General features: G+C 37.6%; 1 protein-coding gene across 2 annotated transcripts in view; it reads right to left on the bottom strand.

Annotated features, from left to right (window-relative positions):
* Nucleotides 1-26540, bottom strand: part of ZFHX4 (zinc finger homeobox 4) — a 151850-nt gene that overhangs the window by 5161 nt on the left and 120149 nt on the right. For both annotated transcript variants that reach the window (XM_057426088.1, XM_057426089.1), the window contains exons 5-9: nucleotides 20052-20168; nucleotides 13736-13869; nucleotides 13377-13577; nucleotides 10505-10622; nucleotides 4260-9656 (exon numbers count right to left, since the gene is read on the bottom strand). In XM_057426088.1, the coding sequence (XP_057282071.1) occupies nucleotides 4260-9656; nucleotides 10505-10622; nucleotides 13377-13577; nucleotides 13736-13869; nucleotides 20052-20168 (5967 nt within the window). The remainder of the gene's footprint in view (nucleotides 1-4259; nucleotides 9657-10504; nucleotides 10623-13376; nucleotides 13578-13735; nucleotides 13870-20051; nucleotides 20169-26540) is intronic.

The raw sequence follows: 26540 nt of genomic DNA, 5'->3' as shown, positions 1-26540 counted from the left end.
AGTGCATTGGCTGATAGCAGTCTATTAAAAGCAACTTCTGTGACATGTATAGCTGGTGGAAAAATTAAATGATGACACAGGGTAAAAAAAGCAACTAATTGTAAGAGGCTTTACATTACATCCATTGTAATCTTTTCAGGCAAGTAAATTTGCTAGAGAAAAGAGCATACGAAGTGTGTGATACACACAGAGCTGTAAAAGTGAAGCAACATTGGGAACAGCCTACTACCACCCAGAGAACAACAAATGCAGGTGCTGTAATGGAGGTTACATGGGCATTAGCTACTAGAAAGCACTAATGGAGTGAAGAAGAATGATGGTTAAATCATCAATATCCAGGTACTTAGAATTACTTAGGAATAAAGCAATTAAGATTCAAAGGGAATAATTATCAGATTTAACAAATTGGCCATTTAATGTTTGTCACTGTGTCATTACTTCTGTTTAATGATAGGAGAAAACTAAAGAGTTAAAATGCATTGTGAGCACAGATTAGATAGTACAGTGAAATAAATCACAACAGTTAAAATTAAAAAGTGGTTAATTGCCACAGTTACTGCAGAATAACATCAAAGATGCTATTACTTTTGCAAAGATGCTATATAAGCCCATATGCTTTCAACAGGAAGTAACAGGCAATTGTGTGTGTAGTCTGCTGAAAATATATTATATGATAAATACTGTAGATGGAAAATGCATGAATGATGCAGTTAGTGTGAACTGCTGCCCCAGCTTTGTCATGGTTATTTGGGCTTGCCAGCTACTTACAATTTTTCCGATTTCTTTCTGTTCTTAACCTCTTCAACTCTCACACGCATCATGTTGTCCTCAATCTACTCACACTGATGATGCCCAGAGCAGCCAAGATCTATCTCATTTTCCAGATATTCTTTGGAATTTAGTTGAAATAAACAGAATTCAGTTAAATATCTAGACAGGCTGCAATAGAATATTGAAAGCCACCTGTTTCATTGGAAGTTACATGTGGAACTGGGGGTTTATGAAACTAAATGAAGGAAACGATGAAAACTAACGTTCCATTTCTAGACATAAGAGACATAGAATAGAAAATTCACTAACCATGAAGAAACATTCTAATCCTGCTAACTCATTTAAGTGACTATCAAAAAGGAGTGACTCCTCTTTCACTTGGAGGAATCAGAAAGCTAAAAATATGAAAACTAAACTGCCACCAATGGGCTGAAAGCAAACACAGAACAGATTTTAGTGCCTTAAATAATAAGGAAAGTAATTGCTGCTGAATCATATTTCTTTCTTGATAAGATTTCAAAAACCACTAAGTACATATTACCCACTCATGTGTGCATTCTTGGAAAAAGCTGCTGTGAATCTTAAGGCAGCCCAGGCTTAAGTGATATGCAAAGAACCTATGGTAATGATGATGACATTAAAAGGTTCATAGAACCAGTATTAATAGGTAGAAGCAAGATGAAGCACTAGTTTTCTGCAAGGGTTCATAGGCAAAACCACAAACACAAGAAGAAAAGAGAATGTGAATTGTAAGAACAGCTGAAAACAGCAGGTGAACTCTTCTATCTACAGTCACCTGGAAAATAAGGAGCTTGAAGAACAAAGACAAGCCAGGACTAAAAATCTGTATGAATTAGAATTCTATCAAATAATGCCATATTAGGAATTATGCTGACCAAAGATAGTAGTAATTTTGAGACCTTGCTCAGCATTTGATGTGCACAAGATGTTATAATTACATTGTCTACAGAAACATATCCCACAGGTAAGAGGACGCTTTGACACATCATCCTAGAACAGAGTAATTCTGACATTAAAACCACATGGTTTGGAACAAAATAACTGAATATAATGTTAATGGAGGATTTCATTCAGAAACGAAGCTCTCTTATTTTGACAAATCTAATAATCTTTGCAAATAAAAGCCCAGCATGAGCACTACATAAATAGGATAAATAAAATGAATAGTATTTTGAATATTTGTATCTTTTGTGATTTAGCATTATTTTCAAGTGTTCCACTTCAAACCTGTTGTAAAAGCAAATACTGCGTTTAAAAAAAAGAACAGTATTTTGTAAAATTAACCGGGTTTTGTACTGTTTTTGGAAATCCATAGACAATACTGGATGAAAGAACCAGAAAGTGAAATCCCTCATAAACTTGTATTAACCAGTGAAACTAATTAGGCTAATTCTCTGTCTAACATAAGAAAAACACAAAAGAGAATTTTAAATGTGACGTTTACTATTATAGTTTTAGTAGTTTCTGTCTTATCAAACAGCAAGCATATTCTTTAAAAGTGAGTATCTTACTAACGTTGACAACACATAGGACAGAATGGATGGGCTTTGCCACAGGAAATAGAGTTACCAACCCTGTAAGTATTAGTGAAAGCAGATAAATATATAAATATACGGGATCTGAGTGAGACTTCTGAAGAGCATTTTCAGGATTGTGTTTGAAAGTTAAGAAATGACATGCTTGCAGTGGAATTCACAAAAAGTAGACCTAAAGTATAGTCATCAGGGAATTAGCTTCAGAACATCCCTCATGCTGAGAATGATGCAAAACAATTGTCCTGCTGGATGAGAACATACATGCTGCTAGAAAACTATAGCTGAAGAAAAGCTTGCTCAGAAGCCTGTTTTCAAAAAGGAACTTGTTATATGATTCTTAGCATCAAATATGAATGTGAACTATCAGCCAAAGCAGGGTAGAGAAGAAAACAGAAATGGGTTAATTAGGTGCAGAAAATACTAGTGTTGAGCATGTACTGGAGAACATCTGAGAATATTACTGTTTTTCTATGATGAATGATTAAAATAATCTATTTTTTTTGTCCACTCACTATGACTGCTCCATTATGTATCATTCATTAGGGAATGGAGATTTATACATGCAAGTATTTGCTAGGCAACAAAAGGGGGATGTAGGGGCTATTTAGCATATGGCAGAAGAAAAAGTTAACAGCTAGCTATTTTGCACAGTGGGCTTTGCCCACAATGGGCTAATTAACCTTAAGAAGATGCAAGATGAAAGGGGGTAAAAATCCATCTCAATTGCAATGCACTGTGTATGCTAAGGTACTAATGATTTAAATTTATCTCAAAGTAGAGATATTTAGTGTAAATTAAAAAATCTGAAAATTGAATTATTATGGACCAGTTGTCTTGTAATAATACCTTTTGCATTATTAACAGAATAATTTAGAGACTCTGAGGCTTCAACGACACTAGCATGTTAAAGAATAGCAAGGAACATTTCCAGAAAACTGAAACTAAACCATTTGTAAAGTTAAAGAGTAGGAATAGTCACTGGCACTGTTTTGGACTGGGCCAGCTAGCATTCTCCTAAACAGCCTCTGAGCACAGCTGAGAGGCTATCATGGGTCCACAACCATTCCCAAGACTCACTTTGCACGGGGACTTTCTGGTTTTGAGAGTAAAATAATGTAATAATATCATCTCAAGCAAATTTCATTTAGTAGTATAATCAAAGCCTGGGTTTTCTGGAGCCCATTTTACCTGAAGGTCAACCTAAACAAAGCTATTTAGAGAAGTTATATGGAGAAAACATATCTATAATTTTAATGAACAATAACCAGCCAGTTTTTGGACCTGGACATTGTATGCCATTAAGAAGGAAATACAGCAACTTCATATTTCCTTTATATACAATTTTTGTGCTGATCACTTTTTGACAAAAGCCAGAGGGCACTCAGCCAGAGACTCCATTGTGGAAGGAAAGCCATTCTGATTCAATGAAGAGCAAAACAAGGTTCCGAAAAAAAACATTTATTCTGAAATAAACAACAGGTTGGGTTGGTCCTAAGGAGTAGACCAAATACCTGATGAATCAATAATATGTCAATCATTACTTTGTGTTTTATCAGACATTATTTGCATGCAAAGAATTTTCATATAAAATTCTAACCCAAGTTTTGCCTAAGTAAGTGTCTTTCAAAACAGACAAAAAAGCCTAACAATGCTATTCTTATACTGCTTTTGTAACAGAAGCCTAATATGGACTAAAACCATTTCTGTCAATTAGATTTCAAATATTTTTTTTTTTTTTTTTAATCAGAGATATTGTCTAGGCTACAATTGAGAATTGCACTGAGTACACCTCATAGCTCCACATTTTAGCTATTCAGACCATGCTCAGAAGTGTAATATGAATGCATAACATGCTGTGGTTTAGAAGGGGATGGTGACTATGCAAGATGATCAAATTAATACAAGGAGAAAATCATCCCCAGATAGACTTACTGTTTGAACTTTGTGGAAATCCAGGTAAGGAGGATGGACCATTCATTCCAGGCAGAAGAACAGGAGGAAGGCCAGGGAGTCCTGGATAAGCTGCTGGCAAACTGATACCATGAAGAGAACTGCTGTCTATCATGCCTGGCTGCTGTACTGTTAATCCTAGCACATCAGTAGCCTTCTTTATGCGATCCAATTCTTGCTGTGCCATCAGCTGTCTAACTGTTGTAGGAGCTAAATAATCTTTCTCCCGATCTAGCTGACTTCCCACAGTTTCTCTCACTTTTGTAATATGTTGTTTGGAAAAGATATGATCTCTTATAGACAAGCGCGCAGAATACTTCACACCACATAGAGAACATTCTGGCTTTGTCCCATCAGGTCCAGTCTGATTTATCATGAATGGCTTCCCTATGTTAATTTTGAATTTCTTCTCTTTAGCCCGGGCATTCTGAAACCAGACCTGGACCACACGTTTCGGCAGGCCAATCTCATTCCCTAGCATTTCGCATTCCTGCATTGTTGGAGTCCGGTAGTCACTGAAGCAAGCCTTGAGAACTTTGAGCTGAAGGTTACTCATTTGTGTTCGGAAACGTTTGTGGCCTGGCCGATCATTGGTTTTGGATTTAAAGGGATTGCTAGCTCCAAATGGGTTAGGTGAACTAGGATCAGCTATGCTTGAAGTTTCACTGCGATCAGCATTATCATCAGGGTCATCAGTAATGTAGTAACTTTGGTCATGATCACCATCTTTTTCACTGAAATGTATTGAGGGGCTTGTTAGGGAAAAAAGAAATTTGTCATCGGTATTCTCATTTATAGGTGTAGTTGCAGCTTTTGGTAGCATGTCATTCACAAGTGGTTTTGGTTCTTTGGGAGGTGATGCAGGTTTTGCATCCCCTGAACTGCCAGTTGTGCTTTCCATTTCATTGTTCCCCTCATCCCCTGTTGTGGCATCACTAATTGCCGTATTAATTGATGAAGTTTCATCAAAGTCAGTCTTGTTTTGATCATATCCAGAGTCAGCAGGAGGGGCATTCAAATTCTCTATATCCTCACTAGACTCTGCTTTGAAAGAAGAAGGACTTAAGAGGTTCTTCGGAGACATTTCTGCAGTTTTGCTAACAGGGGTTGATACAGTGGAGGCTAATTCATTTTCACTTGATAATTCAGTTTTTGCTAATGACAATGATGGGTAATCAAAAAATATGTACTTTTGTGGACTTTCTCCTCCATCTTCATTTGATATCAAAGGGCTTGGAGGCAAACTGTAACCAGCCTGTTTCCCTTCATTCCAATGTCGAGAACGAATGTGACTTTCTAAAGCTGATTTTGCTTTAAACAGAGCTCGACAGAAAGGACACCTTTTATGGGACTGGGCTGGACCTACTGCACGGAATTGTCCCTTTCTTTCTCGGGCTCTTGTATTCTGAAACCAGACTTGTACAACCCTCTTTTTCAGTCCCACTTCACGTGCAATGTGATCTAGCATCTTTCTGGTGGGGTTGGAATCTAGTAGGTACTTTTCATAAAGTATTTCCAACTGCTCTGGAGTAATTGTAGTTCTTAAACGCTTATCACGATGTTGATCTTCTCCACTGTTTCCTCCCTCTTTCTCACTACAATTGTTGTCTTCTTTATCATCTAGTTTTCGTTTCAGGGAGCCAGCAACTGTAGCAGGGTGTGCTGTATGTGATGAGCCAGTTTGTGGTGGCATCTGAGCAAGAGAACTATTAAGTAACTGTCCAGTCATCAAAGGATTATTGGGGTCAAATATCATATAGGGCATATCCATTGGTCTTTCTAAAAACTGCGAGTGAAGAAATTGGTTTTGGGCTGCTAGGAAATGCATGTGCTGGTGCTCTTGCCAAAGTTCTAGAGTTGGAAAGGCAACTGTACACTGATCACATTGGTACTGTAGTAACTGAGGAGGTAGACTGTTCTGTAGAGAAGTCATTGAAATTGGTAAAGGACTGGAAGGAACAGATGTGGTTTGTGATGCAGAAGGAGGTCTCCCTACTATCTGTGATTGTTTTTGTTGTTGCGATTGAGAAGATGAAGGCTGAGGGTCAGAAGAGGTTACTGGAGTAGATGGTACTGGTTTGGTGCTTTGAGAAGTTGTATCAGTTTGCTTAGGGATATTTTCAGTTTGTTTTGGTTTTTCTGTGGACTCTGGCTTAGGAGAAGCCTTCTCAGGTTCTGGTTTTGGTGATGGAATCAAAGGAGTACTAGAACCAGAGCCAGAGCTTGCTGCTGTGACTGTCAGGCTTTTTGCAGAGTCATTTTGGCCAGAAACCGTGCAGTTCTTATACACTGTTTGATCAGAAGCATCCATAGAATCTTCAGTTTGGCTTTCATCTTGAGCATCATCATCTTCATCTTTATAACACTGCTTTTTCTGATGTGTAATCAAATCAAAGATCCTGGGAAAAACTACACTACACTTTTTACACTGATATTGCATGTTACTGGTTCGAATGTAACGCTCATTAGTCAGTTCCCTTTTCTCATTGTCTTTAGTCTCAGCTTGATTTTCATAACTTTTGCGAGCTTTTTGTCGTGCATTTTGGAACCACACAACAATTACACGAGTAGGTAGGTTCAGGACAGTTGAAAGTTGTTCAATTTCATCATCCTTTGGATAAGCATTTGTGTCAAAAAAGTCTTGGAGGACACGAAGTTGGTAGTCAGTAAACCGAGTCCTAGATGATCTCTTGCTGAAAGATGCATCAGACTTGTAAGGTTCTACAGCTGAAGGCTGAGGATCTATTCTGATATCTTCCAATACTGTTATAGGAGGGTTGCTGAAGTTATATGGAGAATCTTTATTTCTCTGTCGTTCTTTAAACAACGTATTACGAAACCAGTGCTTGATAACTTTCTGAGAAAGACCAGATTTTTCAGCCATTTCTTGGATCTGCTCCTCGCTTGGAGAATTGTTAATATCAAAATAAGCCCGCAAGATTTTTAATTGGTCATCTGTGATTCTAGTACGTGGACGCTTGAACTGAGAGTGCCGCAGGAAATTGGGATCTAGTCCCAGCTGCTGCTGACAAAGCTGGGTAAGATCTGCAGATAAAGTATCCATTGGTGGCAACTGCAGGGCAAGCTGAGGAGGCAATGCAGGATGCTGCACTGGCTGCATCATAATTGGAGGAAAAAGTGGGAGGTCAAGTGAAACGGGAAGCTGAACTTGTGGTGGGGCTGATGGTGGTGGTGGTGGAGGAGGAGGTGGTGGTGGTGGAGGAGGCGGTGGTGGTGGGGTGGGTGGTGGAGCTTGCAAAGGTGTGGGGGTTGCATTTTGAATTTTTCCAGCCCCAGCTGAAGAAGGCTGAGAAGGAGTTGGAGGAGGAGGAGGTGGAGGTGGTGGAGGTGGCGGTGGTGGAGGCGGTGGTGTTTCTGGAGAAGATGGAGAAATTGGATAAAGCTTGTCATACGCCTCCCTGTACTGTCGGGCAAACTTTTCTAATGCTCCATATGGAAAAAACTGTCCATGCACATGTTCTTGATGACTCTTCAGAATAAGAATGTTGGAAAAGAGCTTACTGCAAATTGCACATTCCAGTTTGTCTGTATTTTCACCTTCCCCCGTCTTACCTTTTTTCTGCACTTTTTGTCTGTTCTCATTGTATTGGATAACTAGCTCAAACCCAAAGTTCTCCAACAAAGCCTTGGCTGCATTCCCCCTTGCTCCAGAAGCTATTCTGGGTGGTGGGATTGCTGGTTCTGAGGGTTTTGACTTCTTCATATCTTTGCTTTCTTTTAGTCCTTCATTCTCACTTGTAGACTCCTGCTTTGGCTTTTCTTGTTTCTCAGAAAGTTCTTCTGACTCCTTATATGATGGCATATCCTTTATAAGCTGGCAGTCTGTACTCACTAAGGTAGCTTGCTCTGCTTTCATCAGCTTGCTACTTTGCTGCTGCTGCTTTTGGGACTGAAGTTGGGGTTGGGTGGATTGATACTGTTGTGCTTGTTGCTGCAGTATCTGTAGCTGGGTTTGGCCAACATGGTGCTGAGTTTGTATCTGCTGCTTCAAATCTTCTAGCAGTGATCCTGTCATACCAGCCATTCCAGGCATACCAAATGTGGCAGAACCTGGCAAACCCAGATCTGGGCTCAAGCTAAATTCTGTCCCAGGTATATAGAATGGGAAAAGGAACTGAGGCTGTTGAAATTGCAAGAGTGCTTCTGGCGTCATAGGAAAGTGAGGCAAAAAAGCTGGGTTTAGAAACTGTGGTTGAAAGAATGCAGCTTGCTGTTGCAGTTCATGCTGTAGTTGCATTTGAAGTTGTGCTGGTGACTGTGGTGGGTGATGTGTAGGCTGAGCAGAAATTAATTCAGAAGCTTGCTTTTTATTTAATTCTTTGGCATCTATATGCGTTTCTTTGCTGTTAACTGCTGGTAAGCTCATAGATTCTAGCATTCCTTGGCTGGGGCTATTAACATTCCCTGCTACACTATTTCCACTACTTATATTACCACTTGGCTCTAATTTTGCAGCCCTAGCCTTTGTTTGATGAAGCACAGACCTCATATGGATTTCCAATGTAGAACTTTGGCTATACGCAACATTACAAATGCTGCATTTGTAGGGTTTGTTGTCAGTGTTGCTGTTGGTTTCTTGAGGGACAGGACTTGATGCTTCTTGCAAAACCTTCTTGAGTTTATGTAGATGGGACACTGAGTTGTAGTGGACCAAGAGAATGTTCTTTTGGGTGAAAGACTCTTTACACACTGTACATTTGTATGGGCGAGATGGATCTAGAAACTTTTCCATAGTAAAATTTGGCCCTTTTCTAAAAGGTAAGGTCCGCTTTGGTTCTGAACCCATTTCATCTGGAATAGAGCTACTATCACTTCCTACAGGACTTGCTTTACCTTCCTGGTCCATTTCATAATCTCTTTCTATTTCTTGTTCTAGTGCATGATCATCTTGTGCCATACTTTCACTTTCTGCCCAGAGTTCACCATTGACAGGTAAAGATGCACACAGCTGCTGAAGTTCAGCTTCATTAAGTTCAGGGTGGCCTGCTTCCAAGTGTTTTTTTAAAGCCTGGAATGTACGGAAGCTACGTTGGCAAAGGCTACACATGGTAGCTGCCCGAATAGCATGATACTGGGAATGTATCTGAAGCTTCTGCATAGTCTTAAAAGCCAAGCTACAATGGTTACAACGATACTTATAGACATGGCGGTCAGAAACAGAGAGCTGTTGCTTCTTCTGCTGTTCATTTAGCTGATCTGTCATTGAATCAGTAGTCTTCATATCTTTACTGCTGCTCTTATTCCAATCTGGTTTTTCAGTAGATTCCTTAGGTGGCTTCTGTTCCTCGGTCTTAATTTCCATTCCAGTTTTTGATTCGTCAGTCCCAGGGGTACTTTTCTCATCCACAGGATTTTCACCTAGTTAAAGAAAGTGAAGTTTCTTTTACACAAGTAGAAGAGAATAGCATAGTATTTTTTTTTTTTGAGTTTTTTTTTTTAATCAGAAATCAAGAGTGGCACCTGGCATGCCATGTGTTTGCCTAACAATTCATGGCGGCTTATCCTTGCCCCAAAGAATAAAGCAGACAGGACCAACAGGATGTTAAAAAAAAAGTAATAAAATCCAAACACAGTCATCAGACTGCAAGTGATAGTTGGCCCAGGAGTGGCATATGGCTTCTCTTTCTCACAAGGTAGGAGATTATTGCTATAATGGGAGCACCAAAAAAGAAAAGACAGAAACAGTAGGAAAGAAAGAGAGAGTAGAAATGGGGACAATAGGTAGAATAGGTGATTAGAAAGGAGGAGGAAAGTGATCTGAGGAGAGAGGGAGAAGCATGCTGTGGGAGGTAGCAAAGTAGTTTCCCAGTACAGAATATAAGTGTCCAGGATAAGAAACCTACTATTGGAAATGCAGGCAGAATCACTTCCCTAACATTCCCCATTGATGCTGATGAAAGTGCCACTGTCTTTTGGGACTGGATCTTATTTGGTGGCTAAACAAGGAGGGTCTTACCTTCAAAGTGGCTAGGCACTACTGTTTGCTTTTATCTCTACCAAAAGCAAACAGTCTGGCATGCAAGTGTATCCTGGTAGTTCTGCATGGGTGCAGTCAGCCAAATTCAGGCCCCTTGTTATTTTTCTCTTTTTATCTCTTGTAGTTATATGCAAGCCACAAAGGATTCACTTTACTAAGAAAGAAACAAGTGGTTTATTCTAAATTTCCCACAGGTAGCTTTTATATGTCTGTTTTTTTTCTTGCATACCTGGATACTTCCCAGATCCCTCAGCTGTAATGGTTGCAGGTGTGTCATGTTCAGATTTCTCTGATGCAGCTGCTGGCAATAACATACTATTGGGCATCATGACATCTGGTACAGGAACCTTTGAAAACCAAGAACACAGTATTATTACAGGAAAAGTCCCTCTATTTTATACTATACAGCACTATGGAATAATTCAAAAGATCCACCATATCTGGATCAAAGACTGCTGGTACCAAATGAAAAACTTGATTCAGTCCTTGAAAATGATTTCTGACAAAATACAAATCCAGAGCATCTGGTGTCCCTTGGTGGACAGTCTACTCAAAATAAGGTGATGCTATAAAGCTGCATACACTCAATACTCCATTGGTCTCAGTGTCACCACAAAGAAGGTTTTGGCTATGTCAGGTTGCTCAGATTTATCAGAGGAATTTTGCTCAGACATTCTCCAAAGGCAGAGATCATGTTGAGATATGGTCACCAACCAGTTCTTGATAGAGGGCATTCCCACTTTGCTTCACCTGTATCATTTTTTTAAACAAATGCTGGACCTTCCATGGTCTTTGAAAGAAATTTGTAAATTTATTTCCATACAGAAATAGTAACTTACTCCCATTTAGAATGAGATGTTTATTTTCTTCTCTCCAATTGCCTATGTATCTTCTTCAGACAGCTTTACCTGTTGTGTTGTGCTTTTAAATTATAGACAGAAATCTTTGAAGCATGTACTTCTATGTGTCTGATAATTAAGTCAACATGAACATTTGCTCAACAGTTCATATTTCCCTTTTGCTTAGGTCTTTAAAGCATATTTGTACCTGAAATAGTGGATTGTCTAGGGGTTCATACTAAGACTTAGCAGGTCTGGTTTCAAATTTCTGCACTGCCAGATTCTGTCTAAATAACCTTGGATAAATCAGTTCAGATTGTGCTGCAGCTCCTCGTCTCTAACATAAGGATAGCATTTCCTTACTTCATACAGAGGCAACAAGAATATCCATATGAGAGAATTTTGAGTGGTAAATTAGTATGATAGTGGAAGATACATACATTACTATGTATGAGTAGAAACATGTTTTTCTTTTCCACTTTAACAGTTAAAACATATTTCAAACACTTACCAGGATATAAAAAAATTATATATATGCATGTATGTATGCATATCAATTGCCTATTGGAACAGATACTCTAGTTATATAAGAAGCCCTGGGCTTAGTATATTTGTAATTTAAACCTGGCATTAATAGCATTCTTTCAGAGGACTAGTGATTCTGAGTTTAGCTGGGAGAGAGGGAATTTAAAAAAAAAAAAGGTGGCGTAGACTCTAAATGTTCCAGAGAAGAAAAATTTGTTATAAATGGTATTTATTTTGTCATCAGAGAGTTCAGATATGGTCATATCTGTGTTAGCAACTACAACAGTTTAAATGATGCAGATTATTTTGAAATCTGTTTCTCACTCTTTTTTTTTTTCCTTTTTTCCTCTCAGAAACAGTGAGATAACTCCCCAGCACTTGGAGAGGAGAGACTTCAAAGCTGCCCCATCATCAACATAGAGGGAATCATGGAGAACTTGAGAAGAAAGCTAATATTGCTCAATGGGGAAGAGGGGAGGTTCATATTTTTCCAGTTTCCTAAAAGAGTCTGGGAAAGTTAAATTCCTACTGCATTTTCCTTGTGGTGGGCCAAAATTACATGGTTTGACAGAGTTATACTGAGTAGAAATCCAAGGAAAAGAAAAGAAGAATCCCCAATTATGTATTTGCTCATTTTTGCACAAGGAACCCCATACCTTCAGGCAAGAGCTCTTTCAATGCTTTCTTATTATTTTGCTGCTTTACTTGGAAATGGGGTTGTACGTTTACAACCACAGCCATATAAATGAAGTAGTTGTCTACGGAGACAGGACTAAATCCTTAAGAAGGTCAATCCCTGAGATTTCCAAATGCATTTCCTTCTAAAAAGGCACGACAACCAGAATCAGGGTGTCTTAGGAGATCTGTTTTCTAACTGAGTCTATGCTGTAATAATACATATATTCTAACCTGATTGCATCTTTAGTGTTGTTTTGAATGGTGCTTAGTCAATATTTTCACAGAAATTTATTATTTTGACATGGTTTGTATGATGTCAAATTGTACAGTGAAGAACAGGATTCTTCTGGTGAGGCTGGAATGGCATTCATCTTCCAAATAGAGACTGCTGGTTATAGCATTCCTCCCAGTCATCGGGAAGCCAGTTCAAGTCCCTTTTTGATCCAGGGTAGGTATTTGAAATCAAATATTCTGTATCTTTAAGAACTCACCTAACTGGACTGCTACCTATTCTTGTACTTGCCTTTCTGTTTCAGATTCACTTTTTAGTCACAAAAAAACTAAATAGTCTTTTGTGCAGAGGCAGAAAGTAAGAAATAGGACATTCTGTACAATAATATAATTGTGTTCTTAATTAGCATTACTAGTGATATTTCATATAACATAATGCAAGTACAGCCCAGATATATACAGGAATCCTTCTACATTTGGGAACTACATTCTGCAGGGAATTCCTTTTTCTTTACAAACAGAAGTCAAAATACCTCTGAGACCTGTATATTATTAGACACGATTTACAGGTGTGCACTTAGAGACATGGACAGGCTTGGCTTTTCCAAGGTTACCATCAATGAGGAACTGCAGGTTTTTCATCTTTGAAATCCACCTTCAGTCATTTTTCCAAGGGATATCAGTCACTGTGTGAGCTGGCAACAGAACCTGAGAGTCCTGACCCACTCCCCCCTCAGGCTACCTGAATACTATGTCACAAAATACACATTGCCCAGAGGCCCAAGTACATTTCTATAGCATGTGTGATAGAACTCTTGGAACACTTACTGTCATGAGCAGTTTCTCCACACAGTCGGGGGACACACTGTGCAAATGGGTCAAATGAAGTTGGAGATGCATTTTGTTGCTGAGGACATCCTGGCAGAGGGGGCAGCAGATAACAGGTTGCATTGAATGCTGCGACAGGACATGCATCTGGATACGGTTTGGGTCCCTACTATTGTAGTTACAATAAGGACATTGATAGAACTGAAAAAAAAAAAATCAAATTAAGATGCAGGCTATTAGTCAGTGTGCTTTTTATAACTTGCTGATATTGCTATTTTAACAGCATATCATCTCCTTTTCATTCTTGAGTCATTTGAAAGAGTTCTAGAATGAAATTAAACTGTTACATTTTCTTTTACCTGTTCATGACAAAATTTATTGTCCTCTGGAGGTTTTGATTTTTTAGCTCCACCATCCTCTTCTTTCGCCAGAAGAATCTGTTGTGCCCCTACCACAGTGTTTGCTTTTGGTTCCTTCTCTGGTGTGACTATTCCTGTTCCGAAAACACAATTTTTAAGAAATGTTTTAAACTTTAAAGTATCCTGAGCTACAAAAAGGGTGCGATTCCAAAGATCTGTATTGTCTTTAAGAGTCCTTTATTTTAAGTTCTAGAAAAAAAATCTAGTTGAATAAAACAACTCTGGTATGCACAAAGGTGAAAACACACTTTTGTCCTTGATGGAGACCCTATAAAAACATTTAAAAATGGACTTTTCTCTGCTGTTTAGATAACCTTAGGTTGCCTTTAAAGATTAATCAATAAAATTCTCTCTTTAGCAGCTCAGTAGGAGTTTCTGTATTACATAAAAACAATCAGCTTTTGCTTAAAATTCTTGGTTTCCAAAATAATTAATTTGCTGCTGTTTAATTACCCCCTCTCTTTTCTAACCTGTCTGGGCAATATGATTATTGTGTTGTTTTGATAACTCCTCCCTGGTTACAATTCTGAAGCTAAATATACTGGGGCTTTAAAAGAAATACTGTGGAGAACAGGATTTCAGAACTAAATATTAATTATATACAAAAATCAGTCATTTGGGATTGCCTTAGGTGTTTACACTGTGATTTTTTATAGTCTGGCATTTGTGATCAGAATGTAATTGTTTTCTATAGATAGTTATTAAGTATTAAATACTATATTTAATATTATGCCCGAACTACTGTGTAATGTGGCCCAGCCTTGCACACATCAAAGAAAAGAGTGCAATTCTAATTTCGCAGTCATCAGAAAATTCTTTCCAGCGTCAATTTGCCAGATAATCTCTTCTGCTAGGCTGGATATTACAAGAGCATTGGGTAGGCATGTCACATACATCTCATGACAAACACAAAACCTCATTTACCGACCATTCCAATCTCATCATAGTGCGGCATCATCTGACCTTTTTTTCTGCTGTTTATTATGAGTATTTCTAATTTTAACTTTCAATTTTCACCATCTTCCAGTCAATTTGCAACTAAATTATTTCCAGGGTGAGGACACTATCACTGGACACTGGGTGCAAATACATCTTGAAATGCAATGAAGCTAAACCATTGATTGCTATCAGACCCAACGTAAATATATAGTCCAAGGGTAATCTGATTGTATGCTGTGCATGAAGATTTATCTTGATTTTTTTCAATCCACATAAGGTTCATATAAATGAACAAATTGCACCTCATTGCACAATAACCTAGGATTAATTTAAAAATAAGGTCATGGATGTTTTGGCAACAAAGTAAACATGAACAAAGAAAATACTTGTGGTTTTCTGTAGACAAACCAATAACTTTTTATTATGATCATTTTCATATAGACTGTGCAATATTTGATATTACAAGAGCAACATTAAAGAGGAATAAAATAAAAGAATAGTTTTCAAGGTAACTACCAAAGCCTCATGGCACAATAATATGCAATTCAAAACTGAGTAATACGGGGGCGTTTTCTGAAGGGTCTTTTTAAAAAAAAAACCATAGACACATTTTATGACATATCTAAACGGTGATTTCCCCACACATTGTTTTTCACTCCTAAGTTCCTGGTTATTTCTTTTGGTGTAATTTAGCCCCCTAATTTTTGCATGTTCTTGATCAAATTAAAGTTTATTCCTGCTATATTTCCTTACCTTAATGACCAATTCGTCAACATCAGTGTAATATCTGAACAAGTCACCTTCTGGAGCCCCACTGAATTTTTACACTCTCAGGAACGGATCCTGGAGGCCTCATTTACACTGCATTATCAGTGCTGTGCTGATGACCTGAAGGACTCGCTAAGCTTAAAGGCAGAAACTACATGATGCAATCACATAAGGCACTATTATATTACTCACTTTGGTTTATAACAATACAGTACTCCCTGGCCTGTATTTACTTGGCTATACACCATCATTGTTTAAATGTCTTATCTGTGAGAATTATGGAAAGTAAAAAAGCGGCATACTATATTAACAGAGAAAGGTTGCTTCTCAGATTTTAGAAGGACAGGTTCAAATTATTAATCTCTCTTCATTTCCAACTGTCAAAAAAGTCTAACAGTCAACTACTGTTTCTTACCTTTATCACATATCACTTTTAAAATGTCTGTTTTTTTAAAGACAAATGAACCAGAATCTCAGCTGTGTGAGTGGACACTGTTACACAAGAAGCTGTTTTAAAAAAACAAAATAAAACAATTCTGCCTTCCCTTATGATTCCCCTCATCATGCTAGATTGTTCTCAACAGGTTGCTACAGAAACTAGGATCCAAATTCTGCTCAAAAATTCACTTGTGAGATTACATTTAGCTGTGTTTTGGCAGTGGTATTTACTGTTAGTGAAATTTAGCTCAGAGTGCACTCTGTGTGCGCCTGAGCACACACAAGGTTAATGTTACACATCATCTTCCACCACAGGATGGAATAACTTAATTACTTCAAAGGGTCTATAATAATCAGGAAACACATAGCTCTTATTTCTGTAAAAACATGGAGGGTTTTTTGGTTAAATTTTCTTTTGTGGTTAATATAATAAAAGCGTAGAGTTATAAAACACTGTGCTGGGGTCAATAAATGCATAACAAAGCATAGGGTTTTACTATGTTTACTATTATATTTATATAAACTGTCAAAATTTACAGAGGCTTTGTTGTTTCTGTTGTTATTGCTCTGGATTCATTCAACCCCAAGCATTGTTACTTCTTAAATGACCAAAGTTACATCTGGTCTGTAGTAAAGTAACCAAGTCCATAACTTATGGTGAGCTTTGGAAAAAAAAAAAAAAGAAAAAAAACAAAGAAAAAAAAGGGGGAGAGTAGATTCTTCCTTCTGGCATGAGGACACCACTTTCCTCAGCACATGGTGAGGACCAAGCCTCCAAGCCAGAGTATACATGCCAAGAACAAAGGAAATCGGCTGCTTACACAATGGTCCATCTAGTACAACTCAGTGCCTCATCTTGCTATATCAATTTTCTGCTTTCTATGTTGAATTCACTGTTTTAAGGAGCTTCCTGTAGTGAGGTTGAACAAAGTTATGGTCTTATAAGAAGGGTATTGAAGGGGGAGAGAAAGAACAGAGAAAACATTATGGTCCTGAGCATGCTGTATGGCACTGTTTATACAGCTAGATGTTCCACTGGCATGCTGTTCTTACTAGACAGTTGTAGGAAAAGACTAAATCCAGTTTTAAATGTTCACTTTTTATACTTGAGACACATTACTTGTTGGGGGGGTTTTCCTAGTTGTGAAACACAACTGTAATTCATTTTATAATATAAAATACACAGCATTATTTTACACAAAAAATGTACTTTCAATTGATTTATCTCAAAAAATAAGTTTAATTATAAATAAGTGCCATGAAATAGAGTAGTCAATGATTGCCTGTCAGTTACAGAATTATTTAACTTGTGTAAGATTGGTAATATAAAAATGATATAATTCACTGCAATTCAGATGTCATCACCTTCATAACGTTTGTGTGACTAGCAAGAAGCAGAAAGTTAATAAAATACATATACTAGTGAAAAAAAAAAATCCCAGAAAAGCCATAATCAAAATCCTGTTTTCTCATTTATGAATCTATGTTTTTGATAAAGATTGCATAATTTAAGACTTCTGACACATCAGATGATGTTATTTAGTCTCAAAATAATTCTAAAATTATAATTACTGGTATTCTTTCTAATTAGAGTAGAATGAAAGGATAATTTTCATTGCAATAATGAAGGTTAATTTCCATCCTTCCTCATGTTTACTACCTTATTAAAAAGTGCTCCCCTTAGCCATGGCATAGACATATTACATTTTCAATGCAAATGTATTAATCTGGATAAATTCCATATTAATTCTTGCACTGCATAGAGCTGTAATTTGGATTATAATGAATCTAAAGTGGCACTAGATTTAAATGACAATATAAATGAGGCATTAGTAGGCTTTTCTATTCTGAATGAATATTCAACAAATAAAACTTTCATATTGCCAAGTCTCATTTTGAAAGCTCTACTCCTTGAGATAAGGTAAGCAATACAGCACAACAGCTTACACAAACATATTGTTACTAAATACATGTTAATCCTTTCTTGTCTAACGGATTCTATGCTAAAGAGGGGTCACACCACTTTCCTGTCTAACTTGTTAGTATTGTGATTAATTTATTGGTTTTCCTGAGATTTCTTTGGCAAGACTTGCAACACTCAATTCATAAGAAAGACCAAATTAACATTCAATTATACATAAGAAGTTACACAGTCATTAAAAATACTTGTCAGCTGAGTGAAAATTAAGATGATGGTATGAATGTTACATATGCAGAATTAATTTAAATTAGGAAAATAAAAGTTTCTAAAAGATTTAGGATTTTACAGCACAAATTATTTTCTTCAAAACACAAAAGCAATCATGTATTTCAACCCTTGTTTTTATATGAATCTTACTGCAAAGTTATTTGTGCAATTGCTGGCACGGGAATGCAGAACAATTATGTTGGGTTTTTGTAGTGCACCCAGTAGGCATCTCGATATAGGTTTGTCCTAATTAAACTTGGCCCTTATGAGTGGCTAATCCTGAAGGAATTTTGAGAATTCCCCTTCAGTATTTTTTCTAGATTCCTTTCTTTTTTTTTTCTTTTTTTTTTTCTGAAGCTTTAATACCATATTCTGTGTTGAACAACTATAAATGGACCTGCCTAAGAAAAAGAGAGGACTAATAAACTCCCTGAAGCAGTTCACAGTGTCCTCTAGACAGAGTATGGTAGGATATGCAGGCTGCTGATGGCTGTCACCCCTCTCCTGGTTGAGTGTCCAGGACAGCCCCTCATGAGACTGCTCAGGAGGACCTATGCCCGTCTGGGAGCATGGCTTTACTGCACTCCAGTTTTTCCCAAGTCAGCCAGCCAGCCAAGGGGGATATATATTTTAAACCACAACACAGTTTCTTGCTCAACATCATTCTTGTCATCATCAGCCTTTCTTCAGTCTCTTGATCTTAAAAAATAAAGCAACTGAAGAGCAGCTGCGGTTGTAAACTGTGATGGTTACTGACCTTAGCATGTCAACAAGCAAACTTAAAGAAAGCTTTAATCTTTAAGTCAGTCTTCTGAATTGTTTCAGCATAGAAAGGACCATCTATATATTTTTTTCTTTTAATAAATCCAAAATCCAAAAATATTTCATATGTAAAGAGGAAATTACAGGATGAGAGAATTTGGATGTGAAGAAACTCAGACATAAAATGATATTTTCTCTACAAGTATATGTCTTTACAGAGAATACCTCCTTTGTATGCTGCTGTCATTGGCATACAAGGAGAAGATATATGACTACCTGAAACTAATAATCTTCAACCTGTTTCAGCACTTCTTCTGCTTCAGTGAATCCAACATAATGTAACTAGGAATAGCGTGCGGCAAAGTAGCCAATGTAATGTTCACTGTGACCATAGATTTCCATCTCATACATAAAAAGCATGGATGAAGTCACATATTTGCCAAATCAAACACAGAAAAAGCCTTGGGTATCTACACCAGATGCTGGCCCTGGGTTTGTTTGTGCACAAGTAAATGTCATGACACAGGGGTTTTGTTTTCAAAGACAGTAGCTTTCATTACTGGGCTTTGTCTATTCCAGGAGATCAAAATTACCCAAACTATAATCCGTTTTCAATGATATTTCCTCTTTCTTAGGCTGAATCATCTGTAAACTTTTTCACTGGATTTTGTGTATTTTTTCAAAAATGCCTCAAATAAATGCCCAGGAAGAGGCCAGATTCTTGGGAGTATGTGATCAGAGAGCAAAAGCAAAACATAATAATAATAAAAAGCCCCATATTCTTTGGGTTAAAAGGGGGGCAAAACCTGATTGAACAAAAAATTCAAGTGGTACCTAATCCTATGCTTATGAAAAATTAATATACCATCAGAGAAATCACAAGTACAGCTAAGATTAATGAAAGGCGCTTAAAAAATTACAAGCACACAAACTGATTTGATTAAAAAATAATCTCACTGGTCGTCCTGTAATATTCTTCAACTTATCCGCATCTACCCTGTCAGATGGTTATGATTAAAAATAGGTCAATGGGAGGCTACTGATAGAAATCACATGTAAAATGCACATGCAATGAATAGTAGTGGGATTGTCCAGACAGTTTGAAATGAAAGAGCATTTCGTAAGTTAAAAAAGGGGGAAAACAAAATTTTAGCATCTTACCAGAGTCTTTACTAGATTTTTTGCCTTCACTATTGTCTCTCTCACTTGAGTCTTTATCATCAGCCACAGCCAGTGATGTACTTTTAGCAGTCCCTTCTGTATCTTCACCTTGTTCTTCTGTAGATAAGCACAGAAAAAATCTTAGAAAATGATCTCAGTGAACACTTAACAGCAGTTTAAAAATATGTCCTCTAATAAGAACAGCACTACCAGAGGGTAGCAGACAGGGGGAAAGAGGAGTGAGGGAAAGAAAAGGGAGCAAACAGCACTTGAAAGGATTTGGACATTAATTACAAATAATTTGCAACATTTCAGAATCTATCTGGAAAATCTGACTGTGTCTTTATCAGAGTACCCATTTTCCACCAGTGTGACAGATTTAAAGCCTGTCATTTCATATTCTTTTGATAGAAATGATATGTGTTAGAATACACGCGGATGCATGCACATACACACCGCATAGGCTGGAACAAAAGCAAGCACATGTAAAAATGCATCTTGGAGCCAAAAAAAATAAAGAAAAAAAAAAGGGGGGGGGGAATTCAAATATAAATCCTATTAGTGCAGCAGTATCCCGCTAATTGCAGTAAGTAAGTATTAGGTATTAGGTACTGTATTAAATATAAACCTCTGGCTTTGTGGGAGAAGTCTTGAATTTTGTCTCCAGGGGGAGCCATTCAGGATAAATGATGCAACTTGGTATATGCTTTCTGAGGAAGCAGCATTACCCACACCTCACTTACGTGTTCACACCAGCTAGATTACATGGAAATCTTCACAGTAACTCAATCCCATTTAATTATTCGGTAAATTTTAGCTGTGCTGCTACTGGTGGATTAATCTGTTTATGCAGTTAGCTTCTATGCTGGGGCTGTGTAGCACTAATCCGTGAAAGGCCCACTGTTCCTTTCCATCCTGTGATCATTTGTCTCTCACTGTGCTGATGTCACATTTTAATGAATTTTTAGCAATCTGAGTAATGCCAGATAACCAGACTTGCAACTCCCTACAGCACAGCATGCTGTTTTCATTGCTGCACACAAAAAATAAAAATCATATTTCCCAGTTCAGGTAGGAATTATATAAATTAGAAGGTGAAGGTAAAATGGGATTCGAAGCACCAGGCTGCTCAATTTCATAAAATCTTTAATGACCATATAAATTAACCCTGGAAAGGCAAAAGGTCACAGACACGCATTTGCATACACTCTTCTATTCACTTTTGATAAGCAGAGCTTTTATGCAGGGAACATGATACAATTAACCCTTCAGGAACCATACAAAATGCAGCTACCGACATTTTAAGTGTCAAGCATTAACTGAAAATTACACACTGCATAAAATTTTCATTGTAAATGCTATAGTGATTGAAAGGGGAAATAGTGGCCCTCTTCGCACCCCATGTTTTATTAATAACATTCTGACAGCCGAATGAAATATCCTCTGTCATATGTAGCAGCTGAGCACAAAAAAATTGCTGCTTAGTGCCTTACTTGCCAGCCATGCACTGAAACTCTATGCCTAGGCAAACAACCCTCAGATCAATGTGGCAAACCTATCCAATTCTCAACTCTTTGCAAAACCTTTTGTAAATTGGGAGAGAAAATCACAGCTGCATTTTTGGAAACCAAACCAAAAAAAAAAAAAAAAAAAAGGGCAAACAAATCTCAAAGCACAGACCAATGTGATTTGCATTGACATTGAAATACAATAGGTTAGAACTAAGCATGCATGTCCACTTTTTGGAACAATACATGGAGAAAGATGGTCCCCTTCTCAAAGATAATGGCATATATATAAAAAAATTTCCATCAGAATGGACCTTCCCCCTCGTGCTGTTTTCACGCTCTCCCCCCTGTCGTCTCCTGCCCCCTCCCGTGATGATAGCTAATCAAACATGGTAGGCATCCCTGTCACAGCTGGAAGTGGGGCTGTGTTTGTCAGGGTGGCGGGGGTGCACAGTTCAGGATGCTGAGAGCCTGTGATCATGCCTGGCTCGGGCTGTGTTAATGCTGAGTGCACACACGAGGCTCTTATCCAGTGTCAGGGCCTGTGGCCTCACAGAGCCGATGGCAATCCCGTTTTGACTCATCCTTGGGAACGGATGCGTTGCTTCTTTTACTAGATTTACTGGCCCAATCCCCTTGGGCTGGAAAATGAAGTGTCAAAGTGCTACTGAGTGTCCTTATCTTGAGGGGACATAAAATTGTAAGGGCTATCGTGGAACACATTAATAAAACATTGTGTGTCAGGCAAAGAGAAAGAAAATTATGAAGCTACTAAAAGAAAAGCTACAGTATCATCTGGGTCTCATCAGACAATTTTTGCAGGGTGCACTCCTGTTTTTCTGGTATGTGTTTTAAGTGTGAGAGAAATTCCCAGACATGTTCTCCTATACATCATCGTGGTGTCTGACCTCAGCCTGACCCTGGCAACAGTTTGAGAAATCTGAATGTGAACAAAGACTCTGTGTCAGCAGCAGGGAGAGATTGTGGGATAGACTTTCCCCATCAACTTAATCGCAAACAGCAGTTCTGAGGCCATAACTTTACAGGGCTCCACCAAGCCGCAAACACATAACCTTTAGAGGTGAAACTGCCCCCTGCTCTCCACCCCCCTTCTGTGATTTTTCTCAGTCTTGTAGTGCTCCCTTTGATGTAGCAGGGCAATTAGCTCTAATGTTCAAGTACTGCAGACCTGTTTTATGGTTTGGAAGGTGAGAGCTGTTTATTACAGGTAGGCTCCTGGGGGCCATAAAGGCTTTGCAAATTTTTAATCATGCAAAAAACTAATCAAAATGTAACTTATACACACCATAAAAATTAATATCATTATTATACACAGTATAAATTGCCTGCCTTGGCTTTCAATGGCACTCACTTCTAGAAAATACATTTGGCATTCATTTCAGAAATATGTATGGCATTCACTTCAGAAATAAATTTCATAGACAGAAATGATAATACAACTTCTATTTTCCTTCAAAATTACAGAGAGGGTAAGCTTCACACTGTCATGACATTTAGCAAAAGGACAAGATGGAAGCACAGCAACTCTTAACTTAAAAGTACCTGGCAAATTGCAAACAAAAATCCTTAAGACTGATCGTTAGAACAGATATTGAGCATATGTAACAGTGTGCTATCAAAGACACTACATACATATGCCAAGATGCTACAACCATCTCTTTTTAGTAACATTTTTGTTATTACTTCATGTGCTAACCAACAAGGATACTTATTCAGTTATAAAAATTTGATGGCCCCTGCTTAGAGACACAAAATTACTAATTATTATGTATCAACAAAATACAGTATGATGGTGCTACAGATTCCAGAGCAAGACCTAATGCTCTGTTTTAAATTTGCAAGAGTCCCGCCTATATACATTTACAAATGTCAGCTTTGAAAATGAATAGAACACCAGATTCAAATGTACTTTAATGGCACTAATAATACGTACTATTGCAATACGATACTTTATTCACACCTGGTTTTATTTTGTCCAAATGTTGAAATTTTCTTTTGATGTTGAATGTCTTGAATTTAGCCATTATCAACCTCTTTCCTCACAACTGACTTACAATTAAACACAAAAAAGAGGTTAGCGGTCTGCACTAAAGCAGGAAACTGGGAAAGTTAAGCTTCAGAGGCAATGTTAATCAGCTAATATTGTATATTATATATTCTACATCATATACTTTAATATGTTAATCTACACTCTCAGGCCCAATTCCATACTGATTTTATGCAGGGAGACCCTTATTACCTTCTTCAGCCCAACGAAGTCAACATGTGTGATGATTTCAATTGCAAAATCCAGGCCTCAGCTAAAGTTGAATAGCAGATACCAGCAACAAAATTAGATAAATAGTCATATACAGCTACAAATAAAGAAATAAATGCATCCACCATAACCAAGGGAAGGGTTAGAGTTACAATAGTATTTTTTTACATAAAATACTGAAAAATGAAAGTAAGACATATCCAAGGTGAAAAACTGAAACAATCTTCTCTCCTTTATTTAAATGCATTATAGTAATCACAGAGGCATATAAAGAACCGTTCCCTGCATTTTATATGAGAAGTTTCTCTACTGATATGCAGCTTTGGGAATCTGTCTTCAAGCCTATTTAAGAAACGTATTATATTCAAGGGTTGATTTTGTTTGGGTTTTTTGATTTTTGTTTTTGGGGTGTTTTGGGGCAGGTTTTGGTTTTGGTTTTTTGTTTGGTTGGTTTTTGTTTGGTTTTTTAAAACTGATAAATCAACAATCAATAGTTCTTGTTTTGGTTCTAGATTTTGTTGTTACTGGTATCCGTTTTACCCTCTCCAAATTGCAAGTAATTTCCTAAATAAAGTTGATCTACTAGTTGCGGGTGAGTAATCGTTGTTATGAGAGAGAAAGCAAGTTTAAGCAAGTGTTTGTGGCTGAGGGCCGGATGGATGGAGAAAGAATAAATCAATCAACTAAAGTAGTAAGTAAGTAAATATGAAACGAGAGAGTTAAAAATATAATTGAGAGTTTGCTACTCAGTATGCTCAATAAATAGCTGAATCAAAGGTACCTGTAAGTATTCAGTACAGGTGTGTTTCAGGTTCAACTGGTAGTGAATGGCTTATTGAGATTAACTGTGGGGATGCAACAGTAACCACTAGCAAAGGATAATGGAAGGGTAGACTGGAGGAACAACAATAAAGGAAAGCAAAGAAAAACCCACTGAGTATGCAAGAGAAGAAAAAATGAACTAAAAGTAGGTCTGGTGGACTTACTTCTGGGTTATCCCAGTTACACTACTTCGTTGAGAAATTCTTCCTGACTTCTGGATTGCCAGTTATTCACCCAGATATTCCTGAAAGTCCTATATTCTGGCTAGTCTTGCAGAGCATGAGGCAGGATCATGATGCCTCACTCAGGATCTTGACTGCATCCTCTCATGGTCGTATTTCACCTTCAAATAGGATTTCTAATTTCTCCTTCAGGGACTCAAGGGGAATAACGGCACCAACCTGTTACTAGCTGTTTCTAATCACTGTGTTATATTTAAAACTATAGCTGCTAAAAGGCCAAAGTTCCAACAAACAAGCCTATAATTAAGTGATGATGGTCATATTGACCAGAAAGTGCTAACCAGCAGTTAGTACCAAATTGTACCATTTGTTTTGTGGTGCACCATTTTAATTTTTATAGCAGTCTAAAGCTTACTTTCTTTGAGGTGAAACACATCACTGTGGCAGAGGAGGCCGACTGCAAAGCTGGCTGAACAGCATGGGCCATGGTGGCTCCTTCCGAAGGAGTGTCACAAATCACATCCACTTTATCCATCCACTCCACCCAGCAGCCAGCATCCCCAACTTGCCAAGCACAGCCTCACCCCTGGCTGCCAGAGAGAGGCAGCTCCCATCCATCCTACTTCTTTCTGCTTCTTAGCTTCTGAAAGTTAAAAAGACTCAATATCACCAGCCAGCCTGCCCAGCACTTTATTATTTCCTAATCTAGTTTTTTCTACTTCTTCTTTTCTTTTCTCTTTTTTCTTTTCTCTTTTCTTTTTTCTTTTCTTTTATTTTCTTTTCTTTTCTCTTTTCTTTTCTTTTCTTTTCTCTTTTCTTTTCTTTTCCCTTTTCTTGTCTTTTCTCTTTTCTTTCTTTTCTTTTTTCTTTTTTTTCTTTTCTTTTCTTTTCTTTGTTTTTCTTTTCTTTTCTTTTTTCTTTTCTTTTCTTTTTTCTTTTCTTTTCTTTTCTTTTCTTTTCTTTTCTTTTCTTTTCTTTTCTTTTCTTTTCTTTTCTTTTCTTTTCTTTTCTTTTCTTTTTTCTTTTTTCTCCTTTTCTCTTCTCTTCTTTTCTCTTCTTTTCTCTTTTTTCCTTAACTTCTCTTTTCTCTTTCCTCTCTCTTTCCCTTCCCTTCCCTTCCCTTCCCTCCCCTTCCCGTTTTTTCTTTTTCTTTTTTTTTAACCACAATCTACTTCCAGCAGCTGGAGAAGGAAAAGGAATGTTGTCCCCAGAAGTTTAGAGGGGTGGGGTGTCCTTTCCAGTCCGGCTGCTGAGCAAGCTCTCCCTCTCTCACTGCTGGCTGGGTTTGTCTGCCTTTGAGTACATCAAGAAAAAAAGCACATTTTACTCTAATAATGGTGTGAAATGTGGAGAAAAAAATGTTGGTAAGCTTATGCTGAGCCATACTGGTTTACCAGAAGATAGGAAAATCTCTGGTTTGTGTTTTTGTTGTTTTATTTCTACATTAATATTTTATCAAATACTTTTCAAGAAGCAAAAGAAGCATATGCTGACAAAACCACTAACAGGGAATGTCAGCTATTCAGAATGAAACTCAGCAATGTTTTCCAGATGTGATTGGAGATGTATGGTTAATCATTTATTATGCAAAAAGGGATACTTTTCTTACTTGGCCATCTCTAGAAAGGCACTGAAGCATGAATCTGTATTGAGAATAGTCGAACTTTTCCAAATGAGAGGTACTTGTTTTTTGGCTGCC

This window comes from Pezoporus wallicus, unplaced genomic scaffold, assembly GCF_028554395.1.
Source record: "Pezoporus wallicus isolate ANWC-B61680 ecotype Strahan unplaced genomic scaffold, APGP_CSIRO_Pwel_v1 contig_4131, whole genome shotgun sequence".
Classification (NCBI taxonomy): Eukaryota; Metazoa; Chordata; class Aves; order Psittaciformes; family Psittacidae; genus Pezoporus; species Pezoporus wallicus.
Note: the sequence above shows the minus strand (reverse complement) of the source record. Positions and strands in the feature narration are given on the sequence as shown.